Genomic DNA, 27,835 nt, shown 5'->3' with positions numbered 1-27,835 from the left:
TGCAGCAGCAACAAGCTCTGTATTCCCATCGCTCATTAGGTCAGACAGAAACATCAATTCTGCGAGTCCATCAAAGCAGTTGCTAAGCCTGCCGCACGGCGTGCCTCTTAAACGTCCCGCTACTGGCTTTGTGAATTTGTCTCAGGTACTCCGTCATGGCGCATCTCAGCTGGGGGAGGTGACGCAAAGTCTATGCTTGGTCTTTCGCCACTTTCTTTAGTGGGTCATATCTTTGTGTGAACTATACTGTGGGATACGGACTGAAAAGTAGGGCGCCGATGCCACTTCTTGTAGATGCACACATATTTCACGTTCATTTCTCTTGAGGTGGGACAACGTTTGAGGCTTGAAGTATATGGATTAATGTACATCGCTGATTCCCAACATGGGATGCTTTAGCAGGTTTCTTGGGGTATTTGGAACAATATACAGTTGAAGTCAGAATTATTAGCCCCCCCCTTTGAATTTTCTTTTCTTTTTTTTTATATTTCCCGAATGATGTTTAACAGAGCAAGGACATTTTCACAGTATGTCTGATAATATTTTTTCTTCTGGAGAAAATCTCATTTATTTTATTTCGGCTAGAATAAAAGCAGTTTTTCAATTTTTAGTTACCATTTTAAGGTCAAAATTATTAGCCCCATTAAGCTATATATTTTCGATAGTCTACAGAACAAACCATCGTTGTACAATAACTTGCCTAATTACCCTAACCTGCCTAGTTAACCTAATTAACCTAGTTAACACTTTAAATGTCACTTTAAGCTGTATAGAAGTGTCTTGAAAAATATCTAGTAAAATATTACTTATTGTCATCGTGGCAAAGATAAAATAAATCAGTTATTAGAAATAAGTTATTAAAACTTATTATGTTTACAAATTTGTTGTAAACACAAAAATCTTCTCTCCGTTAAACAGAAATTGGGGATAAGAATTAACAGGGGGCGAATAATTCTGACTTAACTGTAGGTTTTGCTTTGTTTAACCTGTAAATCATAAAGGATCATGCAAGTATGGGATACTTTTACCCTTTATTTCATTATTGAATACATATTTTTTTGTGATTTGACATAATTCTAATTATTATTCACAATAAAGCAATCCTTAGGGTCTTTACAAGTCAAACTATGACAAATGGCTTTATTAATTTTTATTATTACCAATATTATTTGAGGATAATGTTGTAATATTCTAATAACAAAAAAAAATCCTATTTTGCTAACACTGTAGTAAAATATTAATGATTTTAAAGCAGATGTTCAGAACAAAGATGTTCACCTGCAAGCGCAGCCTGTTTGGGATTTTTCTTGTGACATGCTTGTCATATCAAGCATACCTCTCATGTTTTTTTCACCCCACAGCATGAATGTCTTGGATTTCTTTCCTATTCTTTCCTTTCATTTGTGTTATTTTACAATGCCAGCATGTGACACAGTCAGATCAAGCCTTGTTTTTCTCCTTTTCTTCACAACCACAATCTCGTCCTACTGGTGGAAATGAGCTCTATCCTGAGGTCAGTCTTGACCGTGAATACCACAGCTCTTTCACAGCCCATGTTTAATAGGAATGTGGCAATCTCCCTCTTTGTGAGCGTGTTTACCCTCCTCACATTGAGGAACGCTTATGTACACTGCGGGGAACTGTAAAAACTCGACCTAACCGTACCGGGTGGGGGCAGGGGATGCTATAAATGGCATATGAGTGGACAGTGTAGCCGAAACGCCGTGCAGTATTTTGTCTGTTTGCAGATTAGCAAGTAAACAAGGCTGTCCAGTATTAGGGGAAATCATTGTGTGGCTCCAGCTTTGTATCTGGCTGTGGGCCAGGCTTCTCAGGCACAATGTTTATGCATACGTCAGGGAGCTGGGCAATGTGTGTGTGTGTGAGGTAAGAGGAGGCTGGCTTTGGGACGGTGCCAACCAGTGTGATTTCTGGACCGCCTTGAGCATCCCGGTGTTGACCGACAGTCCCCCCCTCGGGCCCCTGAGTCGGCACAGCCCACACATTCAAAATATCCTGCACGAGCGCTCAGCCTACAGCCGCTTCTGCAGCGAGGTGGAGGGGGCGAGATGAAGCAAGCAGTGTATTGAGAACAAAGAACCTGCATGCGTTTGTGTCAACGACATGTTTGACCTGCAGTAATACAACCTAATAGATGATGAATGGGTTAATCTTTGCTTCTATTAAAATCAAAGAGAGATAATATGTGTATCTATCTCAGGTTGCTATGGGTAAAATCTCTCCTTTCAGTGAGCTTGACTAGTTTGCCTTCCAAGTCCTCATTTGATTGAACGTTATGGTTCAGTACAGTACACTCTGTTTGGTACGGGTCTCTCTGATTATGCTTGCATTGCCACTGCTAATGGTACTTTTACTTAGGAGGCTCCATAGTGTACGCCAAAATTTTGCTCAAAGAATATAGTCGTATGGATTTATCTATATATTTTGTCTTTTGTGAACTCAAGTTTACTATTTCAAATATATACGCACCACAAGCATTTGCAAATAGAGAGAGAAAGCTGCACCACTTGCTCTTTTCACACGTTTTATACAGTCTAGTGAATAGGCATGGGACGATAACCGTTTTCAAGGTATACTGCGGTTTGAAAAAGTCCAGGTTTTAAAACCACCAACATTTTCTGCTATACCATTCCTAAGGGATGTGTAAGCTTTTTTATTTACTTTTTTTTCCTTAGGACAACAGTATCTCCAGTATAAAAAAAATATACAAAGATGTCGTTTCCAAATCGTAAAGAAATCTGTGTTTTTGAAACTAATGAAGACAGCATAAGTCAATGATTCGATTTCATTATTCAGCCTGACATGTTTATGGTTCAATATTATAAATGTTTCTCAAAATAAAATGTATTGTGTTCAAAGGGGAAAGGCTGTCCGCAGGCTGTCCGCGGGGTCTTAAAGTCTTAAAGTGTCTTAAATTTCAAAAACAAAATTTAAGCCCTTAAAAAGTATTAAATTCTCTGAAATATGCTGTTGTGGGTCTTAAATACTTTTAAACGGGTCTTAATTTTCACTAATTGTCCATGCAAAGCTATGGCCAATCAGTACAGCCAATAAATCAATAAAAAAAAAGTTGAACAAAATTGGTTTAATTGTTTAATTGTCTTCCCTACATCCTTTCAATAACATTTGTTTAAATGTTTTTATGCAAACATTTATGTTGTGCTTAAATTTAGTTTATTATAGCTTTTAAAACTTGTCTTTTTTAAAAGAAAAATGATTATGCTAATAATAATATTTATGTATATAACTAGGATTTGCTTGTTTTGACGCATTATTTAAAATATGTGGCTAAGAAATAACTGAATTTTAATTTTAATGGCGTAAGCAAAAAAAATTCACTGGTTATTACTGAAAATTATTAGCATTTTGCCATTTCAAATTTTATTGATTATGGTTTAAAAAAAGTCCTAAATTTGACGTGATGAAACCTGCAGAAGCCCTGTTTTACCCAGACATTTAAAAAGAATATATTTTAGAGCAGTAATTGCAATATCATCAAACCGTGAAACTGTGATATTTTTATCCTAGGTTATCATATCGTCAGAATCTTATACCGGTCCATGCCTACTCGTAAACCACAATGGACATTGTATTGAAACATCAGTTTATATTTTCCAAAACAAACTAACCACAGAGTTATGGGATCAGAAAAATATCAGTCTGTAATCATTTTTGATATTTTAAATGAGAGAAATAAACATTCGTTATGGATGCAGCATGTTCGTATGCATGTTTAAAGTATACAATACTTTGTAGAAATTCTGTGAATTAAACTGCACAACCCGAAAGAAACAAAAAAATCTCTCTGTTATGGATGTGACGGATGTGAAATTGACACTTGTGTGACTTTGGTAAATCAAATATAATTGTTTAAATACATTGATAGAGACAATATTGAGTATTTTTACAGTACTGTAGAATACAAGCCTACACAAATGGCTATTTTGGTGAAAATTTTTTTTTTTTTTTTTATGGGAAGGTTGACTTATGCATGCAATTGCTCAGGACATACAGCAGATTCTGTTCTTGCTTGATGGCATGTGGTTGTTTATCACGAGAAGACGGCAAGCTTTGTTTGAGCTTTGGACGACCCTGATTCATTTTTGCACACTGTCAGTGTATTATTATATTAGCATGTCTTGGCTGTGTATTTAAAATGGTACTTCCAGTGTTGTCATTCTCTGGCTTGTAGCATGTGCTGATGATGATCCAATAGCATTTATTGGATCATCACCAGGGAGCCTAACTTACCAAAAAAGTGTTACAGTGCAGGTTGCTATTTTAAAACAGATGGAAACAGATAAATATGTAAATTACTGTACGGTACCAAACCATACCTCTCAGTGGAAATGGGCCATAAAGAAATAGAAAGCAGGGAAATCATCAAAGTCCTAAACTGGTCCTCATGGCAAAGCAGACTCCAAAGGTTTACTGAAGTTTCTAGAACAGACAGTGTTATTATGGGCTGATGGTACTCTACTGTCGCACTGGAAAGTTTGGATCAATTAAAAACTTGTGGTTTTATTGTGTGATTGCTACAATTTAACTTTTAATGAGACCTAAATTAACTAATCAAACCCCAAAAGTAAGGGTCATTTTCTGTATGCATGAAGCATTCTTCTGCTCTTTTGACTCCTTTGCACACTTTATAAGCATCCTTTCAAGTTCTCAGCTGATAAAAATACCATCTCATAAATACAATAACTCATAAAAATTTCTGTCCTGTAATATCTGTTGCAAAATATGCAGAAAAAAGCCTTTTTCTTTGGGTTTGAAAAAAAGAAAAGAAAAAGAAAGACCACTAAGTGAAACAGGATTACATTTATAATTTTCTTTTTTGGGCCAGACCAAAAAAGGAAAAGAGAGAACTACTAAACACAAGTGCAAAAACACCCTAAGAATACAGTTTGTTCCTCTTTGCTGTATATTCTGGCCCAGAGCTGTTAATATAGACAGGAAGAATCTAAAGTGTCCAGTCATAGTTTTGAAATGATTTATGCACATATACAGTTATGATGCTGCAGTGGTGAGAATAATTCTTTCACAGATGTTAAAGCAGACAAAGTTAACTCAATAATTATTTTCTTCTCATGAGCTCAATAAGTCACAAAGGTTGTACAGCAGCCTGTTAATTTTTACTATAAATAGAGTTTGGACCTTCATAGATGGAACCTAAAATGTAAGATTAGGGACTCTATTTTAACAATCTAGGTGCAAAGTCTAAAGTGAATGGCTCAAAAGCATTAAGGGCGTGTCTGAATCCACTTTTTCTATTTTAAGGATGGTAAAATACGGTTTGCACAGCAGCGCATGGTCTAACATGGTTGTGCTCATTCCCTTAATGAGTTATTAAGGTGTTTTGAGCTTAACATGCATGAAACCAATCAGAGTCTTATCTCTTATTCTCTTTAAGAGTGAGTTATGTCGCGCCATGGCGCATTTGGTATTTACACGGCGGACTTTGTAAGGGGAAAAAAGGAACGAGTCACTTAGAAGAAAACGGTTCAACGGACCGTCTGCAGAGCGAGGATAAAGAACGAGCCTCCCCCATTCGGCCTCTTTACTTTCACTTTCTTTTTACTTTTACTCTTTACTCCTTTACTTTCCTGGAGTAAGGAGACAATGTTGTACGCACTCTACTGAAGACATCCATTAGCCCACATATTACATTTTGTTTGTTAAGCACAAAGATTTGTTTCAAAACTATTTCTAAATTTTTTTTCTAAGTTTTAATTTTCAGCAAAGAAATAAATTAACAATAATAACAAAGTGTGGTAAAAAACAGTTGAAGCCAAAATTATTAGCCTCCTTTTAATTTTTTTTTCTTTTTTAAATATTTCCCAAATGATGTTTAACAGAGCAAGGACATTTTCACTGTATGTCTGCTAATGTTTTTTTCTTCTGGAGAAAGTCTTATTAGATTTATTACGACTAGAATAAAAGCAGTTTTTAATTTTTTAAAACCTTTTTTAAGGTAAAAATTATTATTCTCTTTAGTCTACAGAACAAATCATCGTTATACAATAACTTGCCTAATTACCATAACCTGCCTAGTTAACCTAGTTAAGCCTTTAAATGTCACTTTAAGCTGTATAGAAGTGTCTTGAAAAATGTCTAGTAAAATATTATTTACTGTCATCATGACAAAGATAAAATAAATCATTTATCAGAGATGAGTTATTAAAACTATTATATTTAGAAATGTGTAGGAAAAATCTCTCCGTTAAACAGAAAATGGGGGAAAAAACAGGGGGTGCGAATAATTCAGGGGGACTAATAATTCTGATTTTAACTGTACATCCAAGCACACGTCCTATTCTTATGCCCCATATGAGGGTAGGGTGGACAAATCTAAACTTGTTTTTGTTAAAACAAATATAAATATGCATATAATAAATACTACTACTACTAATAATAATGTAATAAAAAAATTGTCTGAAATAAACTGAAAAAAGCCTTCTGATTTAAAGGTGGCATGGAGGTAGAGTTTTTTTTAATATTAAATAATAATTTTTGTAACATTTGATCCTTTATTTCTTTTCATATGTAAGGATGTTTGTGTATAGCTGTACATCCTGTGTGTATTAAGCGTTTGAACTTGCATAGATACATAAGTAACGCGCCCTGCTCTGGACTTTAGATCTGCTTTTACTTGGTCAATGGCGCAGTCTATTTCAGTTCCTCAAAATAGCAACACACCAATAATCAGCCATAACACACCTCCATTATAGACCGGCACACCCATGAGTCCACACGAGTGGCACAAATGGATTTGCTATATAAACAATGTGGTGCCAAACGTAAAAAAGTAGGGTTGCGCTTATCTAAAAATACCAACAAATTGCATCAAACACGTCTTGCGCCTTATTGAGCTGGGTGTATGGTAAGGCCCTAGTAGTTACACATAAGTATAAAAACAGCTCCAAATTATGTAACCCAAGTAGAATGTTAATGGAGATTTAAATCTTTGGAAAAAAGTAAGATACACTATGTCCTTGTTTCCAGTGTGGCTGCACTCCAATTCTAATGCACAAAGTTGCATCACTGCTTAAAAACCATAAACACAATCGAAATCCGTTTATTAAAGCCAATAAAACTGTCTACATTGGATGCCATCCACAGCACAGTTTGCTGACTATAGTTGGGAAATACCTTTACAGCAGATCACAATTGTACCACTGATGCATACAGCCAAACAAGCATCTCTGCACCATAATGATTGCACAGGAAATTGAAAGAAAGCAGCTCATATATACAACCGCTATGTTATCTTTTAATGCTATATGGTGCTGATTTGATGTTTGCAGATAAATCCAGAGGATTTGGTCCATGAATGTATCTGATATCTGACATTCAGAGGCACAATGTTCACCAGGTTAAAGTTTGTAATAGCTCAATGTCTCTCATGCATATTTGTACCGTGTCGTATGTAGATTTTGACGTGGATTGCAGTGATAACAGAGAGCAGGAGCTCACGCCAGGAGGCTGGAGGCATCTGATTGATTGCCCGTTATTCAGAAGGAAATGAGCGTCATACACTGGTGACTGTAATAAACGATGGACAGCCCAGCTCCAGTCAGCTTCAAAGACATCTCTCCACTCCCTCCTGCTCGTGCTCAAAACTGAACAGGAAAGGGAAGGGCTGCAGGGGCGGAGCTGTGAGCTTGGGCTTTTCGGGGAATTCCCCTGACTTCCCCCACTGTTATTTGAGAGTTATCAGTGTTTACTGACGTTCAGATGCTCTCTGAGTTTTGAATGAACTACAGTATGCTTTTGATCATTTTGGTTAGTTGTCAGTTATTTTGTCAGAAACATTGGTTGTGGCACTGTTGCATGAATGCAAAGGTTGTGTTGATTTACTCTACAGGTCAAATGTTTGGGATCAGTAAGATTTTTTTTTTTTTAAATAAGTCCATTCTGCTCACTAGGGCTGCATTTATTTGATCACAAACACAATAAATTGGTACATGTTATTGCAGTTTAAAACAACTGTTTCCTATTAATTGTAGTTATAATTTATTTTATTTATTAATAGATCATTCATTAATTAACATATTGTAATGATTTCTGAAGATAACATGACATTGAAGATTGGTGTAAATTCAGCTTTGAATCACAATAATAAATGATTAAAGGTCCCATGAAATTCAAATAATTATTTTTCAGATGTTATTATCAGTATGTTAGTCTTAAGGCTGATTTATACTTCTGCGTCAAACACCGGCGTAGGCTACGGCGCTGATGCATAGCCCTTCGCCGTGGCCGTCGCCGTCACTGACGTGCACCTCTCAAAAATTGTAACTACACGTCGCAACAACGCGTAGCGCAAGCTCTGTGATTGGTCGGCTTGCTAGCGCCGACGAGTCTGGGCGGGACCGAGAGCCGCGCGAATGGCGCGAGCGATTGTTTACAAGTGTGGAGTCTCGTGAAGGAGCTCCGGATGGAAAGTTTTGTTTTGTGTTTACCTCATGGTTAAAGTTGTTGCACGTTCGCCGGTTCCTGCCTCAAAATGAGCGAGTTTGAGTCACTTGTACATCCAGGAAGTGTTCAGAATAGCAAAACAGAAGCGAAGAAACTCGACACAGAGGAACATTTACACCTCACTGCCCACTAGCGTTTCGGAAGTGTTAATGCAGACCAACAGAGACAGCGCGCAGAAGTATAAATGCACAGCTGCGTGCGTTGCCTGCGCCGTGATTTGCGCCGGTCACTTGACGCAGAAGTATAAACCAGGTTTTATGCAGAGTTCAGACTGCACCATTTTCAAAGTAATCGCATCACAGATGTTTTGACACTGCATGACTGTCTTAAGTAGCATTCTGTCGGTGCTGTTTTTACATTGTAAGATGGATCGGCAAAGGGGTAGGGCAAAAAAGACATTGCAGTATTTTTTGGTTCTGCAATATATATTGCAATAAATATGCAATTTCACTAAATTTGTTGAATAATTATTCGGAAAGAATTCTAATTTTAAATGAATTAGGATGATTCTGCAGTATTTCCTTTAGGATTTTTTCCAGCTGTGGCGGCAGACTCTGTTGGGCCTTTTAAACAGATCCACCAAACTACTTGTGGCATTATTTCTTAATGTTGTTAGCGCAGTGTCTCTTTGCTTGTGCCCCAATTTTCTCTGTTTGTGCACAAAACTTCTTGCACGCCCTCATATATACTTTGCTCAAGTGCAGATTTTCTTGTGCACTCTCAAATAAACGCTGCTGAAGTGGGATTTAGTGCGTTTATGTAACAAGTATGTCTCCAAGATGTATTAGATTTGCTAGAAATATCTATGAATGTCTCCAATAGACCTACAGCAGCATTAATGCTCCCTGAAGTAAAGTGAAACAGCTATAAACTCCAGCAAGATAAAGTCATCTTTACATTTTAAACTATTATAAAGCATTACCTATTATCTATAAAGTATAATTATGGAAACTTTGTTCATCTTAACTGATGTCTCCAATAGACCTACAGCGGCATTAATGCTCCCTGAAGTAAAGTAAAACAGCTATAAACTCCAGCAAGATGAAGTCATATTTTCATTTTAAAGTATTATATAACATTATCTATTATCTATAAAGTATAATTATAGAAACTGTGTTCATCTTAACTGAAAGCGACGCCGTGTTTGCTAGCCTTACGCATCACGCACTTGTCGGTCAGTCAGCACGTAACCTTAAAGGGGTAAACAAATGATGCACAGCACTACTATGATTACAGAAAAGATACAAATTGAATAAACATCTTCAAACTATTCCGGTATACAGTAATTGTATAAGCAAATGTGAAATAATTCGACATAGTCTTTGTTTTATAAACAATTTATTAAAATGAATAGTTATTGATTTGTCAAGTTGTAGACGGTACGATTTCTTAGGCCTCAATGCTTTTAAAGCCCTCTCAGGCCTCAAAAAAACTTGCGAAATGATCAATTATAATCCAGACTCAACATTGCGTATATGCGATTGATAACATTACAATTTTGATGCTGAAATGATAGATTGTGCAGCCCTAGATAGGAAGTTTCACATTGCATGACTTTACAATAAGAAGAATCATCGACAACTTGATCTCGGTCCACAAACTACGTCTCACAACCGAACACACGCGAGAAGTTACGTGGAAACAATGCGATGTCATGTAGTGTATCTTTTGTTATTACTGTAACTACATGAGAAAAAAGCTTTTAGTGGGTAGAAAATGAACTTATTTTGCTCACCTGGGTTTTGAACGGAATCAGCAATTTCTCCTAAATGTTTTTCTTTTTTCGACCTGATTGTGGTATTGCTCAGATGACACGTCAAACAGACACGGGTGCTGCTGACAAATGTACACTAGTTTTTCCTTCATTTGGGTCCTAATAGACCGAAAATAAGCTCTCTTAACTTCTCCCCCAACCTTCCGCAGACCTGTAAATGCCCATACTAGTGGATGATGCTCTCTCATTGGCTGTAATCATCGGATGTATTTTCAGTTCAAACACATTTCACACGGCATGATTTGAATCGCCGACAGCTCCAGATATTTAGCATTCCAAATGTCTGATAGGTGCGTCTTTGATAGTTCACACAGTGTAGTTGATACTCACGTGAACGAGCATCAACTTTTCTGTGATTTCAGGCATTTGTCGGCAGTTTCTCAAAACCTGTCGGCGAATTAAAATCGGGGCTATAATCATGCAACCTGAACTCGGCATAAAGGATATCTATAATCTATTGGGCTCCAGAATTCACATTTAAAAGATATAACCATATAAAGCTTGCAGTTCTGCCTAAATGAATCTTTTTTTTTTTTTTCACATCACCTCATACTTTAGTTTTTAGTTTCTCATCAAATCTCGACCAATCAATTGCTCTCTACCATCCGACATGCCATGCCTCCTTCAAAGCACTTCTTGTTTGCTTTTAATTTGATACGCTTGATCTCAACTATTCTCACAAAAACACAATGGGCTGTTTTTTTAAAACGGAAGGAGCTACTATGTGTCTCGCCCTGTCTTTATGTTTCTGTTAAGCTTATGTCAAACATTGATTTAAAAAATGCACATTTCAAAGCATGTCATGGGACCATTAAGAATGATAAAATATGTATGTATATGTATGTATATAATATCTCACAATATAATTGTTTTTAACTTGGAGAAGAATGGACTTCATAAAAACACTTTTAAAAAAAGTTACTGATCCCAAACTTTTGACCTGTACTGTAAATTCAAAAGCAGTACTAGTTCAGAAGTTCAATCATTTGTTATCATATCCCCCTAAACCACCATTATTTTTGAAACTGGAAAATTCTCTCCAGTTTTTTTTTTTTTTTTTCTGCCAGTGTGGGCGCAGGCTTCCTCAATGGACTCATTAAACACTGAGGTCCAGATGTCTAGAGGTACGTAGAATAGCCTTTCTCTAGCCACCCGCTCTCTCATTTGTCTTACGAGTTTGGACGGCTACAAAAAGTTGCCACATCTGTCCGCTGAATCGCAACAGATGTCTGCGGACTGCCTTCTCCTCCTGGCTGCCGGCCATCTCATGCATTTACCCTCATGACCAAAAAAAGCCCATTGACGTTTGCCTTCCTGCAAATGAGGGTGGACATGAGAAGAATTACCCAGATCTGAGAGTCATTAATGCCTGGTAATTTATACCCGTGCTCATTTCCATAACATGGTCATTAATTTATACCTGTCTGGTTGAAAAAAAAAGCATTATTATAATGTTTCACTCCCACTGAGAAAACCAAAGATGTCAAGTGAGATGGGAGATGATACCAAGCCAAAATCAAATGAGATACAGCACTGGCTTAGTTCGCAGTGGAGCATCTGTTTGTCTGTTCTTCCTCTCTATTTAAGAACGGTAATGTTCTTAAAGCTGGAAATATTCCAATGATGGGAAGAGCCCATGATTAGAGATGTGCAAAATTACATCTTTTCATAATCCACTAGTCAGAAGGCTGTGTAATTAGGCTGTTTTATGGTCATGACCACTGATCAGACACATTTCTTAGGAACTTTCAAATTGAAACTGTCAGTCCAGTTTTTAGAGTTGAAATAAAAGTATCTTTTTATAATAGTCAATGCAGGGGAAGTACATTTTTAAAAATATTTTTCTATTGTTTTTTTTTTCTTATTAAAGCAACAGTTCACCCAAAAATGAAAATTATGTAATCATTTACTGTCACAAGCACAAACCTGTTAGTTTCTTTCTGCTGTTAAACACAAAAGAAGATATTTTGAATGAAACCGGAAACCTTAACTATTGACTTTTTTTTTTCAATGGAGTTAATGGGTACATGTTTAAAGCTTTGTTCTTTTACGTTCAGCAGAAGAAGAAAAAACTCGTAAAAGTTTAAAACCTATGGAAAGTAAGTAAATAGTGAGTAGATTTTTGTTTTTAAGTGAACTATCACTTTAATACCAAAAGTATTAAACTTTAATAATAATAATAATAGTGATGATGATGGTAATAATAAATATTATATCTGGAGTAGATTGTTAATAATTTTTTTAACCCTTCAAATATACATTATATATACAAAACTTGATTATTTTCTGTTTATTTTGTTTAAATCAGTGCTGTTGGTGGAGAAAACTAAATACAGCGGGGAAATAAGTATTGAACACGTCATCATTTCTCTCAGAAAGCATTTTTTTTTAAAGGTGCCGTTGACTTGACATTTTCTCTAGATGTTGATAACAAGCAAAGAAATTCATATATGCAAAGAAAATTAATCTAATTAGTTTACAAATTAAGTTATGTGCAATAAAATGAAATGACGCTGGGACAAAGTACTGTATTTCACACATGAAGAAAGGGAGTTGTAAAAAGGCAGTGAAAGCCCAGAAAGCATCTGGAATTTCTCAGAAGTTATTCAGCAACCCTCTGCCCCTCGTCATTGTAAATTAATATTAGCTGCTTCAGTTCAGCATCTACATTAGCAGGATGATGAAGATGACACCAGGGTGGACATTTCAGCAAGACACTGATCCAAAACACAGCCAAGGAATCTCAAATGCTATCAGAGCAAGAAAATCAAGCTACAAAATGGCCCAGCCAATCACCTGACTTAAATCCAATAAAGAATACAAAATAAAGATCTGATTTGAGAGATGAGACCCACAGAACCATCAAGATTTTTACACTCTGTTGAAGTATGTGAATAAATCTCCACAGAGCAATGCATGTTACTTCATGAGATGCGTCTTTGAGCTGCCATCACCAAAAAAGCCTTTTATGTAAAGTATTTAATATATTTCAGTAGTTCAGTACTTTTTCCTTGTGTCATTTGATTGTTATTACACACAAATCAGTTACCAGATTTTTTGCTTTATTTTTAGTTTGTATTGTTTGGATTTTTACCAAAATCGGATTCAATTGCTTAAGAAATATTATTCCCAAAAACAAACATGATGTATATACAGTATATATAACTTTTTTAAAGCAGAGGGATTCATTAAAATGGATATAGTTATGCTTCTTTCTAGTCTTTGATAAGACCAAAGTAGTTCTAATAATAATAATTATATACTGTAATTCTATATAATTACAACAATAATAATAATACATTTATTACTAATTATTTTAGATTTATAAATCCTAATTAAACAAAATTTAGCACAATAAGGCAGTATTTTGACATTAAAATGTCTGAAACACATTTGTTTTTACTTTCTATCAATTTTTCAGTGGACCCCCAAGCACCCCCTTGTGGCCTCTTCCTCCCCTCAGTTGATCCGGCTAATCGACAGATTGGTTGATGGATGAGCAGTTGATCATTCCGTCCATTCCCTATAGCCACAATGTAATCCATTTCCAAATGTTGTTTTGAACTCGCCACACAATATAAAGCAACCCTCCCATAGATTTCATGCAGAATGAATGGGGTCATGATGTGAACACCAATGTGCAACTAAAGATGCCACTTTGTCTCCTGTCAAAACGTGTGCATCACAGCTGTACAAATCACTCAACTTCTCGTTTAATTACCATTCATAAGTGCGTGTCCGGCTTCACTCCTGTGACTTGATAAAGGGCACTAATGACTCGTGTGATTTGGGACTTCTGAGGGTCTTTTTTGTTGAAGAGTGGCAATACATCACGTGTTAATTACACAGGATTTAATGCGTTTCCTGAAATTTACAATATTCCATCGGATGAGTGATATTAAAGCTCTTAATTAGCTGCGGTCCAGGAGTATCAGTGTGGCATTATCTGGAAAAAGCTTCATCAAGCCCATGATCTCCCAAGGTGACCAGGAAGTAGCTATAATAGTGTGGTACTGGAAAACGCAGCATTGGAAGAGGATGGCGGCATATGGTGATTTATTCGTAAGACATAATGACATCATTCTCACCACATGAGAAACATAAATTAGGCTTATCTCTAATGGGGGTCCTGGGCTTCTCTGTCAGCCAGAGGTCTCTCTCTCTCTCTCTCGCTTCTGAGATTTCACACTGCGCCTTTGGCAGGGCGGCTCAGGTTTTCCCAGGAGAGAATGAGCTGACAGGTGAGAAGATTTATTACTCCTTCCAGAAGTCGGCGCATTCATCGTCCATCCTTCCATCATAGGCACAAAATACCCATTTGAGATTTTTACAGATGTCCTTTGTTGTATTAAAACAGCGATATGTCTTTCCACGCTGACTTCTTTTGTTGTTTACAAACTGGTAAATATGGCAAAACCAGCCAGTCTGTTCCCTTAGAGGGAGTGGGTTGTGTTGAGATATCATCATACGCCATCATGTTATCGTGAAGAGACATGTAACACTGCATCTGTGAGTGATGAGAGTCGTCTGTCAGGACAGATGTTCCTGTTGGGTCCATCATAGGAATGCTGTGCGGCGTAGCTTTGGAGATCCCACAACAATGAATGCAGCAGCTGGCAGGGAAGCTCCGAGCAACATATATGTAATAGTATTCTTGTGGTCTGGACCAAGAAGTGTAATACCATAGCCAACCATTGGTGCTCTAATTAATCTCTTGACCCCTGATAACCTAAATCTAATTAGTTTACAAATTAAGTTATAACACAGGGAGTGGCGCAGGGAAGAAAAATGGTACACATGTAGAAAGGGAGCTGTAGAAAGGCAGGGAAAGCCCAGACAGCAGCTGAAATCTCTCAGTAGTTCTTCAGCAAGCCTCTGACCTTCGTCTTGTTAAATTAATATTAGCTGCATTAGTCCAACATCTACATTAGCAGGATGATGTAGATGAAACCAGGGTGAACATTTCAAAAGACAATAATCCAAAACACAGCCAAGCCAAACTCTCGAATGCTTTCAGAGAAAGAAAATCAAGCTGTAGAATGGCCCAGCCAATCACCTGACTTGAATCCAATAGAGAAAACAAAATAAAGATCTGATTTGACAGACGAGACCCACAGAACCATCAATATTTTTTTATGTAATAAATTTTATGTAATAGGAATAGCATTCTTGTGGTCTGGACCAAGAAGTGTAATACCTGTAGATAGCCAACCATTGGTGCTCTAATAAATCTCCTAACCCCTGGTAACATTATTGAGTTTATTTAACTCTTAAATAATGATTAATTGGGGCGACGCAGTGGCGCAATGGGTAGTGCTGTCGCCTCACAGCAAGAAGGACCAGTTGGCGTTTCTGTGTGGAGTTTGCATGTTCTCCTTGGTTTGCGTGGGTTTCCTCCGGGTGCTCCGGTTTCCCCCACAGTCCAAAGACATGTGGTAAAGGTGAACTGGGTAGGCTAAATTGTCCGTAGTGTATGAGTGTGAATGAGTGTGTATGGATGTATCCCAGATATGGGTTGCAGCTGGAAGGGCGTTCACTGCGAAAACACATGCTGGATAAGTTGGCGGTTCAGTCCGCTGTGGCGACCCTATATTAATAAAGGGACTAAGAATGATCTAATTCAGTGGTTCTCAAACTTTTTTCATCAAGTACCACGTTAGAAAAAAATTGTTTCTCCAAGTACCACCAAAATGAGCAGTATTGAAATACAGTAGCGTAGTAGGCCCAGTAAAGCAGCTACAACTCTGCACAGTTAAAAAACCTGGCAGATTACCTCAGAAATATAGCCTATATATAATATATGGCATATTATATACATCATTTTTAATAAATTTTGATTTATATGTAGCATGTACATGACATATTTCATTCCTCCGTGTACCACTAGAAGGAAGCCCGCGTACCACTAGTGGTACACGTACCACAGTTTGAGAACCACTGATCTAATTCATGACTAATGAATGAATGAAAGAATGAATAACGATTAATTGATACTCTATTCAGTTCCTACATTTGTGGTGTTCTCTTACCAGTGATGTTTTTTTATTGCTGTTGATAATAGTATATAACTAAAGCTACAATTTGTAAAGTAAAGTACAGTTGCAGAGTTTCTGCAGGTTTCTTCAAGTCTAATTTAAGTCTTAAAACCTCTTTAAGACCATTAAGAATGACATTTTAGACTTGTACAGGGTTAAACACTAAGGATTTTTTAAAGACCCGGCATTATCATGAGGAATCCTATTATTATCTTTAGTTTTCTTTCCCTGATTAGGGAATTGAACGGGGAATTTGCTGTATAAAAAGCTGTCTAACAATTGTTGTGAATTGTATCTATTTGCAATAGACAGCTTAAATGTAAAAAAATAAGATTTTATTGAGATGTATTGTGGGATGATTGGATGGATGTTGGCCCAACGATGTAGCTTTTACTTGGTAAAAGCAAAATTAAGACCTGTTTAAAATAATTTAAGACCTACAACACTACATTTCAGCAAATGTAAGACTTTTTAAGGCTTAAAAATTTGTTTTTGACATTTAAGATGTTTTAGGACCCAGCAGACACCTGGAATTGTTTCCTCTAATATGAAAAAATAATTAACCTGTTATAGAATCTTATAAAAATATTAAATATTCTTTATTTATGGAAAAAGGCATCAAAACCACTTTTTTAATCCTGGCTTTCAGAATTTTCCACCACTTTACATTTAGAGAGACTAAGACACAATCTTTCTGATAACTGCCAGCTTCAAAGCTACTTGGAAACCCTTTTTTAAATATTCGTTAAAAGCCCAGGATAACAGTTTAAAGGTATAACCCTGTTATCGTCTGCAAGATTACCATATTGCCTGCGCCCACTGGCCTAGTTATATATGTGTAACATTGCTGACCCATGTATAATATTAGATAAACTAATGTAATAATAGTTTTAAAATCTTTTTCTTTTTTTGCTTTTTCTGTTTTGTCTTTATAATTGTTGTTGCTTTTTGTATTGCTCTGTGTTGCTTTAAGAAAATAAAAATAAAATATAGAAAAAAATGTTATAGAATCAATCAGCCAATTTGATAGTAAAAAAAAATCTAATTAAAACATAAATAGAAAATAATGATTGGAGCATCACTATTTTGGTATTTTATGCATATGGTAGGGTAAGCGTATGCAGTCTATGTGTGTGTGTACTTTATCGTCAATAAAGTACATGCATACCTACGTGAGTATGCACCATTTGATTTCAACCAAAGATAAAAAATTAAAGATACTTTAAACTTTTGAACTGAGATGTAGTTAGGCGCTGTCTGTGTGTGTGTGCCAATTCATTGAAAGTGTTCAAATTTTAAAGACATGCCACAGCTCTTCTTGTCCAGTCTGCAACCGCCTTTAGAGTTTGTCTGGATCAGGCGATGCACATCATTGAAAGAGATCTCAAAGGAAAGTGAGTGTAGAATAATATCTTGACAGCTGTAAGTGTTAGATTGTTGGAAGTGAGGTATTATTGTCTCACTCTAATGCTGATCCACAAATCATGAGAGAAGAGATCTTGCTGACGTGCACGGATAAATATTTTATAATATAGACTACACTATTCTGTAAAAATAAGACTTGTCAGTTTTGATTTCAGTGTAACTTAAATTCTTGTTTTTGCTCTTTCAGAAAATCAGAGGAAGAGGTGGACATGGACAAAGTGACCGCGGCTATGGTGTTGACCAGTCTGTCCACTAGTCCTTTGGTGCGGAGTCCTCCTGTTAAAGTTAGTGGTAAGTAACATTAGATCACAACAACACTGTGATCTAAGCCCCATTTTCACACACTCTGCTCTGAGCTGCAAAAACTGCTGTGCTATTTCCTGTTTTTGCTGTCACATGTGTATGAAAAACTGTCACATGAGATAGCAGTGCTTTAGCTCAGAGACTGTCTTTTGTTATCTTGCCTTAAAGCTGTCGTCTAGTAATAGCTTAAAGGAGCTTTATCATACAGTTCTGTTACATTTGATTCCCTTAAGTTGTTTTATGTCAGAAAAGCTGTCTTGCTCCAAAAAGTCATAATTTAGTTTAAATGACAGATTATCTTAGACCATTTTACATGGTTTATGAAATGTGTTACTTTTAGTTTATTTATCATAAACATATATATTTTTTTTGTTTGTGAATAAGACTAGGAGCAATATAATAACACAATAGGAAAAATATAATGACACAAGTGAAAAGTACTAAAATATTATAATATATCACATTATTATGAAAATCTAAACATATAACAAACTAAAATATAGTTTTATTTATTTTATTTTTTTCTGTTTTTAGTCATTTTAGTGGTCGTTTGTTTTTTCAGTTAGTTTTTTTAATGTCACAATATATAACAATATTTTATATTTACATCCCTGCTAAAAAAATGTTGTATCAAAAACAATGTCTAAAATCTAAACAATGAAAGTAAAAACAGCTTCTCCAAGTTGGTAGTGAAATATTAATTAAAAGTTCGATGTCAACATTTGGTCCATCACAAAGCTGAAAATTAGCAAAGATCTTTTTTTTTTACATCACCCAGCTCCTTAAAGACATTGAGGACCAGTAGCAATTTTAGTCTTTTCATTTTAGGGGGGCTCAGCTCCTTATAGGCTAAACGCTGGCAGCTAGCTCTCTGCAACTCTTACATAGTCGGCCACTGAAGCTAAGCAGGGCTGCACCTGGTCAGTACCTGGATGGGAGACCAGACTTGGGAAAGCTAAGATGCTGCAGGAAGTGGTGTTAGTGAGGCCAGCATGGGGCGCTCAACCTGCAGTGTGTGTGGGTGTGCGGATGAGGAGATTTCCCCCATTGTGTAAAGCACTTTGAGTGTCATAAAAAGCGCTATATGAATGTAAGGAATTATTATTATTATAATTATTATTATTATTATAGTAAACAATAAATAAATAAGAAAAATTAGATATATTAAATATATTTATATATATATAAGTAATCATTTTAAAGTAATAAAATTAAAAATGTTGGACTAACATAGTTGGGTTGCATAATAAACTAGCAGTATTGCATAACCATTCAGAATAAGTTCTGAATGAGCCAAATAGTCTTAACATACCTGTTTGCTGTAGTACAAACCACTTTCTATACTCAAGTAAAATATTTTAAAGTATTAAACAAATAAAACTGCCACTTCAGAATTCAGAATGGCATAAAAATATACATAAAAATAACATACAGGCTAATTTACATATTTTTCACAGTCGTTATATTAGTCATAATAGGAAATATTTTTAATACAATACAACACATATTGGATTATGATGTTTCATGATGTTTCACTGCGCATGAGTAAATGCAAGGGTATAGTTCATGCCACATGCACTGTAATGTGTTTTATAGTCATAGTTAATTTTGAAATAAAAATAGTAAAATGTTCCTTAACAATTACATTTTTGCTGGAGGAAACGGCTGTGATGATGAGGTGAGCGCCAGTAGATGGGAAACCTGATTGCTCCTCCATGACATTGGGGTACAAGCGATACAAGTGTTTCTATAGCAAAGAACTGCAAATATTCAGTTGTTATAACAATCTTTTGATAAACACACACCTTATTCTCTCGCTCTGTACAGCTGTGGTTTGCTGATTGAATGAAAAACGAGTTGAAAACGGGCAGGAGCGGAAGTCTGCTACCCATTTCATTTAAAATTTAAAAGGGACTGAGGTGATAATTTAGTAGTGTTCAGAAAATATATGAAAATAGAAATATATTGGAGCTAAAGCACCCCCAAAAGTGGCCTAGTGACACCCATGTTAAGGATTATATCTTTTGATGTCTTTTAAAGGAGTACTATAATTGTTGCTTTTATATATAATCAAGACTTTAACTTTCTGTCACAACACTATGTTAAAGCTCCACTGCACAATAAGACTAACATGGTAGTAATGTCTTTTCACTTCCCATTACACTTAATTGAAAGTGTAGTATATTATAAAGCCATAAGTGTGTCGGTATGATGGTTATTATTGCACTTTAATGCCTCTTCACCATACAGAGGGTCTAAATGGCTCCTGGAAGGACGGAGGCTTTACTCCATCCAGCTACAGCAGCAGTGGATATTGGAGCTGGAGTGCACCAAGTGACCAGTCCAACCCGTCCACCCCCTCCCCACCGTTGTCGGCCGACAGCTTCAAACCCTTTCGCATGCCCAGCCTCAGCGGCCCGCCAGACGACAACATCGATGAGCATGATGGGAACAGCTTGCTGTTCGACGAACCCATCCCCCGCAAACGCAAGGTGAGGTGCTGTCATCTCACCTTCACTTATGGAGATTTGATCAGGCGTAACTTAGTTAAATATTACTATAGGAAGAATGGATAAAGGAAGATAATAGATTTACAACGAGCGCCACACAAAACGTCCCTGGCATGGTTTGTGATCCTTGAAGTCAAATTCAAATGTGATTTAGAGTGAGGCGAAGACTCGTGTTTGAGTGCTGAATATGGTATTTCATGATAGAGGTCAATTTGCGTATTGATATCAAACAGCTTTCACAAATATTAAATATGTGCAAAAATAAATGCCAGTACTATAAATGTATTAGTATTATGACTGATAGAAATTGTGTCGATCAAATGGGGTTCTGTTTAAGGGTGAGCGATATAGCAAAAATGCAATCTCGATAATTATTTTCGATATTAAATGATAACAATATATATTTCAATGTAACTTGTTATTGTTTCCACTTTTAAAAGAGTATCCCAACCATGACTGAAGGCGGATACTGCTGGCGGGAAAGTAAAGTGTTGGCGGGAAAGTAAAACCAGCACGTGAAACATTACTGGGTGATCTATTTTCAGACGATAAGTTTCGGTGACCAAAATTTCGTTAAATATCTATTAACAACACATCTATAGATTCCTGTTGTAGCATATTTCTGCCGTGTGATTGGCTCTTAGGATCGATATTGAGTAAAGATGTTTTTCATTGTTATGAACATAAATTTTATTGCGATCCGATATAATATCGTTTACCAGCACAGCTCTAGTTCCATGTATTTCAATGCAGTTTGTTAGATTAATCATGATTGGTCACACATGAGTTAAATTTTAAGGTACAATTCTCGTTTTTAACAAAGCATTAAATATGATATTTAGCTCAGTTATCTCAAAATTTGCTGCATAGTTATTAAGGTAGTAGTTGGGTTTAGATATTGGGTAGGATTAGGGATGAAGAATAAGATCAATAATACTATCTACAGTTGAAGTCAAAATGATCAGTACTTTTTTGTCTTTTTCAAATATTTCCTAAATTAAGTTTAACAGAGTAAAGGCCCGTGCACACGGAGACATTTTTTGCTCACGTTTTCCATCGATGAGCGTCCCAGTGTGTACAAGCCTTGAGGAGTTTTTCACAGTATTTCCTATAATTTATTTATTTTTTCGTAGAAAGTCTTATTTGCTTTATTTAGGCCAGAATAAAAGCCGTTTTAATTTTTTAAACCATTTTAAGGTCAATATTAGGGCTGGGTGATATTGCAAAAAAACTATAATTTGCATATCATTCGATATCGATAATTATTGGATTTTTTTAACAATGCACTTTGGAATTAGGGATGCAACAATATAGCCCACGGTTTAATAGATACCTCGGTTTTTTAACAGTTTTCTGTTCGGTTTGGTTCTTATGGCTTAACACGTGGTTTTTTTTTATTCTATAGGCAATAGGAACAGTAAGAGGTTAAGAAGAAAGAAAAATAAAAACGATTTATTGCAATACTCATTTTGATTTACTTAAAAGCCAAGAAAAGTACTCTAGTTCCAAGTTTTTTGTATAAAAAAAAAATGAACACTGAAGTCTCACAGCTGCTGGTAGCCCATGTACAAACTGGGTAACACATAAAATTCTACACTTTGAAAATAAACATACATGTGAAGCTAATAAAGATAAATTGGCCATTTCGAATAAACATATTTGTAATTAAGTAAAATAAAAGGTTTAGCCTATTAAAATCAGTGGCCTATACAGATAGTAAATAAAGCTATAAAATCTACTTCACTTTTTATTGTATTTGCATATTGAATAAAGTTACTATAGTTATTTAGTGAAGAGCAGCAAACGAATCTCTCATTGTGTTTCGTTTGATAACAGAGGTGTTAATGTTAGAATGCACAGATCTATAATGAAGCATTTGACTACTTTAGTGACAGTTTGTGTTCATTTAAGAGAAAATTTGTTGTGTTTAAAATAAAACATGCAGGACGGAGCAAAAAAAAGAAAACGCATATTACGAGGGCTTAAACGGAGCAGTTGTCGTAATATCGAGCGAAAAAAAAAAAAGACAGCTGTGAAACATAACCAGCTTTGTCTTTTTGTAAGAAACACACTTTAGATCATCTTAGGGTAAGAGGTTGTTAAGTTAACGCCCTCTATCACTGAATATCGGTAACAAAACCAACTTAATCGCGCTCATTTCTGGCGTCCCCTGCATTTGCCTATATGCCACTGGCCGGCCCTTGTCCTCACCACAGATTTGAAGACGCCACCGCTTCCTCTTACGGTTGTCTCACTTCGCCGGCGCTTCCTTGTACTGTTGTCCTAACCTCACTTTACCGCCGCTCGCCATGTTAAAGTGTGGAATGATGGTCAAACACCAAGCGGGCAACTTCCCGCTCTCCCTCGGGAGGCCAATACAGAAGTAACTGAAACTGCAATTCATCGAAAATCTGCTAGTCCTGGCTCCATAATAGAGCAAATTTCAATTTACGGCAGAAAAAAGATATTTACAGCCTGGTACAAAGAACGATTTTGGTCAATAAAGCTAATATTTACCTTCATGACAACTGTGAGGGGGGTAAATTTTTTTTAAAACTCATCAGTTTCCTTTTATATTAGGTTCTATTAAGTTTGCATAATTAAGGGCGTGGCCACTTGATTGACAGTTAGGTCTCGCTGTAGCCGTCACTTCACCTCAGCTCATACAATAATCAGATGATATGCGATGCTGTGTGCACTTAATTGTGCTCACAACTGTGCACAATTTCACTGCATGTGTGTTTACTGGACAGTTTTTCACTGAAACTTACAGCAGAAGCCCCTATTTTACTGCAATTAAGTGAATGAAAGTAAAAATTTCTCTCTCTCGCTGTGGACATTTGACCTGCTGGTGTGACTTTTCCAGTCTTCTCGGCTATTTCATCGATACTGCGTGTCTGCAGAGTGAGTTTTCTCCACCGTGTCTATCATAGATCAGCTGTGATTGCAACTGCTGTTTATCAGTGTCACTCACTGGTAAACAATGCAAGCTCGTTAGAGCCAATCGTTAGAGCCAGCCCTTTCTGTCGAGTGTGTGACAAATCATAGAGGTGTCATAAAGAACTCGCTAGGCAAGGCTCAGAAAGTGATATTTCTTTATTTGCTATTAATGCTCATGTTGTTCTGTGCATTGAGTTTTTAAAGGTACATTTTATATATCTGACTGTTTGTATTAAAGGACAAATCTGTATTACAAATCATTTAAATTTATTTATACATTTTAATACAAGAATTGCTGTGTTGTGAAGAAAATAAAAACTGTTTATGGAAGACATTGTCAATGCACTGTGATGCACCAAAATATCTAATTGAATCGTATCGATGGCATGATAACCAAACCAAACCGTGAGACCAGTGTAGATTCACACATCTATTCCATAAAAAGTGTGAAGTAGATTGGTTCATTCTACTCACGCATGCGGCATTTGTTTTCAACTAGGTGCGACTAGAAAATCACGTGCGCGCTGCTTACACAACATGTGCACGTCCTCCCATATGCATGTTGTGCAAGTCGCGCGCCTCCAAGCTTATTGCTTATTGGCATTGCTTCCAAGGTGCACACTCAGCAGCCACATTTTAATAAATCTATAGCCTTCATAACGAAACTACATACCGAATCTTTTTTATTGTGATTGACAATGGTGTTCGGTCAACAAAATATCGATAGCAATTTTATCACCCAGCTGTAGTTAATATTATTTGACCCTTAAGCTTTTTTTTTTTTTTTGATAGTCTACAGAACAAGCCACTGTTATACAATGACTTGCCCAATTACCATAGCTTGTCTAGCTAACCTAATTAACCTAGATAAGCCTTTAAATTGATCGTTAAACTGAATACTAGCATCTTGAAAAATACCTAGTCAAATATTATTTTCTGTCATCATGGCAAAGATAAAAGAAATCAGTTATCAGAAATAAGTTATTAAAACTATTGTTTAGAAATGTTTCAAAAAATTCTTTAAATCTTTTCACTGTACTTTAAGTACTAATAAGCAGCTAATTTCTTAATAACAGGCAGACTATAAGCTACTAGTTAGTAGTGAGAACTGGTTCTTCAGCGTTACCAAATTATTTTAGTTGATTGACAGCGCTTGTCACAACGCCCATGAATAAAACACCAAGTACATGATTCATAGTTCCTGTGGAAGATGTGTAAATGTGATTTATATAGGGTGGGCTAGTGTTGCAGATGGATTTTTTGAGAAGTCTTAGAGACATATTTCTTTAGTTTTAATAACATACCGTCCCTCTCTGGGATGTGGCTCATTTGGAGGTGTCGTTACTAGACATGATGATGCTGTGTAGAGAGGCAATTTACCTGTCTTTACGAAGATAAGTTACCAGTGCACTTGGCCGCTCAAAGGCACCAATCTACTTCATCTTGCCGTTCATCACGCTCATGTCAGGTGCATCCCAGATTCTGTCAGTCTTCCCTCATTTGTGGGAATGAATAGGCCCTTCTTTATCTCTGTTATTGTCTCTCCTGCTTGGGATTCCAGGACAGCAGTGGTGCCAGTGTTTGTCGGGACCTCATTTTCATTATTGCTACTGTTGTAAAAACTACAGAAATAGAAATGTACAGTTGAAGTCAGAATTATAAGCCCTGCTGATAACTCATTTGTAATAACTGATTACTTTTAACTTTGCCGTGATGACAGTACATAATATTCGACTAGATATTTTTATTAAGGTCTGGCTGGATTAGATGGTAAGCAAACAAGCAGTTCTCATAATCCTTGTGTTGATGCAGGACAAATGGGCAAGAATAAAGATCTGTGACTTTGATAAGGGCCAAATTGTTAAGGCATGGCAAATCTGGAATGGCATTTGTGAGATTTTACCAAGGGATTTAAACCAGCAACAGGGGTTTGGTTGTGTAAGAAATACAGCGATATTGTAATAGTATAACTACTGAATGATTGTGTGACAGAATGTGACCGTATTCACACTGTCAATTCACGGTATCTTTTAAAATACCTTGATATTTCCGGATTTAAGAAAAACATGGTGTTTTCATTAAAAAAAAGAACTGCCAGTTTCATAATACAGTAGATACTGAATGATAGGATGGTGGGTAGATACTGTATACTGCCATACACAGTGATATTTGTAACTTAATGACACTTTGATATAAGGTTTCACTAGTTAATGTATTTACTAACATGAACTAATAATGAACAACACTTTAATTAATTAATACTTAATTAATACAGCATTAATTAATCATAGTTCAAACTTTAATAATGCCTTATTAAAATGCAAATTCATGCTTGTTAAGATAAGTTAATGCACTGACTTAACATGAATTAACAATGAACAACTGTATTTTAATGAACTAATATAGAAAATTACTGTAATAAATTTATTTTTGATTGTTTATGTTAGTAAATGCAATTACATTTATTTATTTTCTTTCAGCTTAGTCTCTTATTTATCAGGGATTGGCACATCGGTATAAACCACAAACTATTCCGGCTTATGGTTTAAACAGCAATGCCTTTCCAGCTGCAACCCAGTACTGGGAAACACCCATACACTCTAGCATTCACACACACACTCATATACTACGGCCAATTTTTAGTTCATCCAATTCACCAATAGCGCATGTCTTTAGACTGTGGGGAAAACGCACGCCAACACAAGAGAACATGAAAACTCTATACAGAAATGCCGACTGGCCCTGCCGAGACTCGAAACCAGCGGCCTTCTTGCTGCGAGGCCAGCAAGGTCTCAGGAGGTGGCTTTAACCCTTATAGACCGTTGGGGTGTTTTCATCCACTCTGAGGTGATTTTATGTCTAAGGTCCTGTTTACACTAATACGTTTTAGCTTTAAAATGCACAAGTTTTGCTACAGTTATGACATACGTCCTCACTACGCCGGAGTTTTCATTCTGAAACGCTGATGCTCTGTCTCAGTGTGGATGGGGGAAAACTGAGACATCTGAAAACGGAGGCTGATTGGGGCTTTTCCTCAATATTAAGTAGCCTACACAAAGTTCAGTCCTGCATCGTCTTTTTGTAAGTTCAGACTTCACAAGTTTGATATGGAAAACAAACTCCCAAGGACACGTCGGGTAAATCATCAAAGGGAACAGTGCAGCCTTATTCATGTCAACCTGGCAACGTTGTTTCACTTTCTTAACATTCATTCATTTTCTTGTCGGCTTAGTCCCTTTATTAATCCGGGGTCGCCACAGCGGAATGAACCGCCAACTTATCCAGCAAGTTTTTACGCAGCGGATGCCCTTCCAGCTGCAACCCATCTCTGGGAAACATTCACACACACACACACTACGGACAATTTAGCCTACCCAATTCACCTGTCTTGTAAAAAAATAAATAAGTGAAAAAGAGAAGAGAGAACCCAGTCCAGGAGACTCGAAACAAGCAGAATTCCTTTATTGAGACGTGTTGGTTAATCTGCAGTCATACAGCGTCTTTAAAGTGTCCAATGTGTCTGCAAGAGCCTACTAGAGGTCCGCAGTCTGCAAGTTCTTTCACAAGTCTCTCACACAAGTCTCACACAAGTCTGCAAAATAGTCTGAATTAAGACAAAGATTTCATGGCTATATTGTGTTCTTAGGAGGAGGGGATTTGGCTAAACAAAGTATGTAAATTAAGCGTTGTGGTCGGCAGGGTAAACTGCTCTTTCAGGCATTGATCTCATCATGTTCTGGAGACAGAAACCGCCTGACCATTTGATCGAAAAGAGTAAACAATAGACACCCCATGCTGTGAAACTGACAATTTGCATTACTTTGGCTTAGCCTGTAATCAGAAAGACAAAAGGTAATGTCCCTCCTAGCTGGAATGTTAATGAAATTATATAATTAAAAACAGAGAATATAACTTTTTAGTTATACGTAGATTATTGTTAATTTGAAATTAGATGATAAAAATTTATATTTCCACAGTTCCCCCTTTGAGAGTTATTTAAAAACTCTCACAAAAAAAAAATATATAAATTTGTAAGCTTTCCTAAAACCATTGAATGGCTTCTGTTTGATAACAGAAGCCCCATCTTCTAGTCATGTAACTTGGAAAAAGTTACAGGCACATTTAAACTTATTCTGTGTCATTTCAATATCTACGTAGATGTAAGTGTAGATTTCTAAACTGTTCACACGTTTATGACAATCAGTTGTAATGTCATAAATCCTACATGATGACACAAAAATCATGTAGTTAAACTGCGGATCTTCTGAAAGTCCATGGCTTGTGAATAGTGTTCAGTCTTTTGTGAGGTGTGTTTCTTGTGGTTCTTCTCCAGCACAGAGTTGATC

At 36.4% G+C, this 27,835-nt stretch overlaps 2 protein-coding genes across 4 annotated transcripts in view; both read left to right on the top strand.

Moving 5' to 3' along the window:
• The window catches only part of hpca (hippocalcin), an 802,490-nt gene that overhangs the window by 734,295 nt on the left and 40,360 nt on the right, over window positions 1–27,835 (top strand). The window lies entirely within an intron of this gene.
• The window catches only part of znf704 (zinc finger protein 704), a 92,876-nt gene that overhangs the window by 46,072 nt on the left and 18,969 nt on the right, over window positions 1–27,835 (top strand). For all 3 annotated transcript variants that reach the window (XR_015516005.1, XM_087294603.1, NM_001044918.2), the window contains 2 exon segments: window positions 17,924–18,027; window positions 20,290–20,531. Coding sequence is in view for 2 of the 3 variants with exons in the window: in XM_087294603.1 (XP_087150729.1) it covers window positions 17,924–18,027; window positions 20,290–20,531 (346 nt within the window). In the remaining variant the exon portion in view is untranslated.

Source organism: Danio rerio, chromosome 19, assembly GCF_052040795.2.
Source record: "Danio rerio strain M-AB ecotype USA chromosome 19, GRCz13ab, whole genome shotgun sequence".
NCBI lineage: Eukaryota > Metazoa > Chordata > Actinopteri > Cypriniformes > Danionidae > Danio > Danio rerio.
The sequence above is the reverse complement of the archived record's forward strand: the minus strand, read 5'-3'. Positions and strand labels throughout refer to the sequence as shown.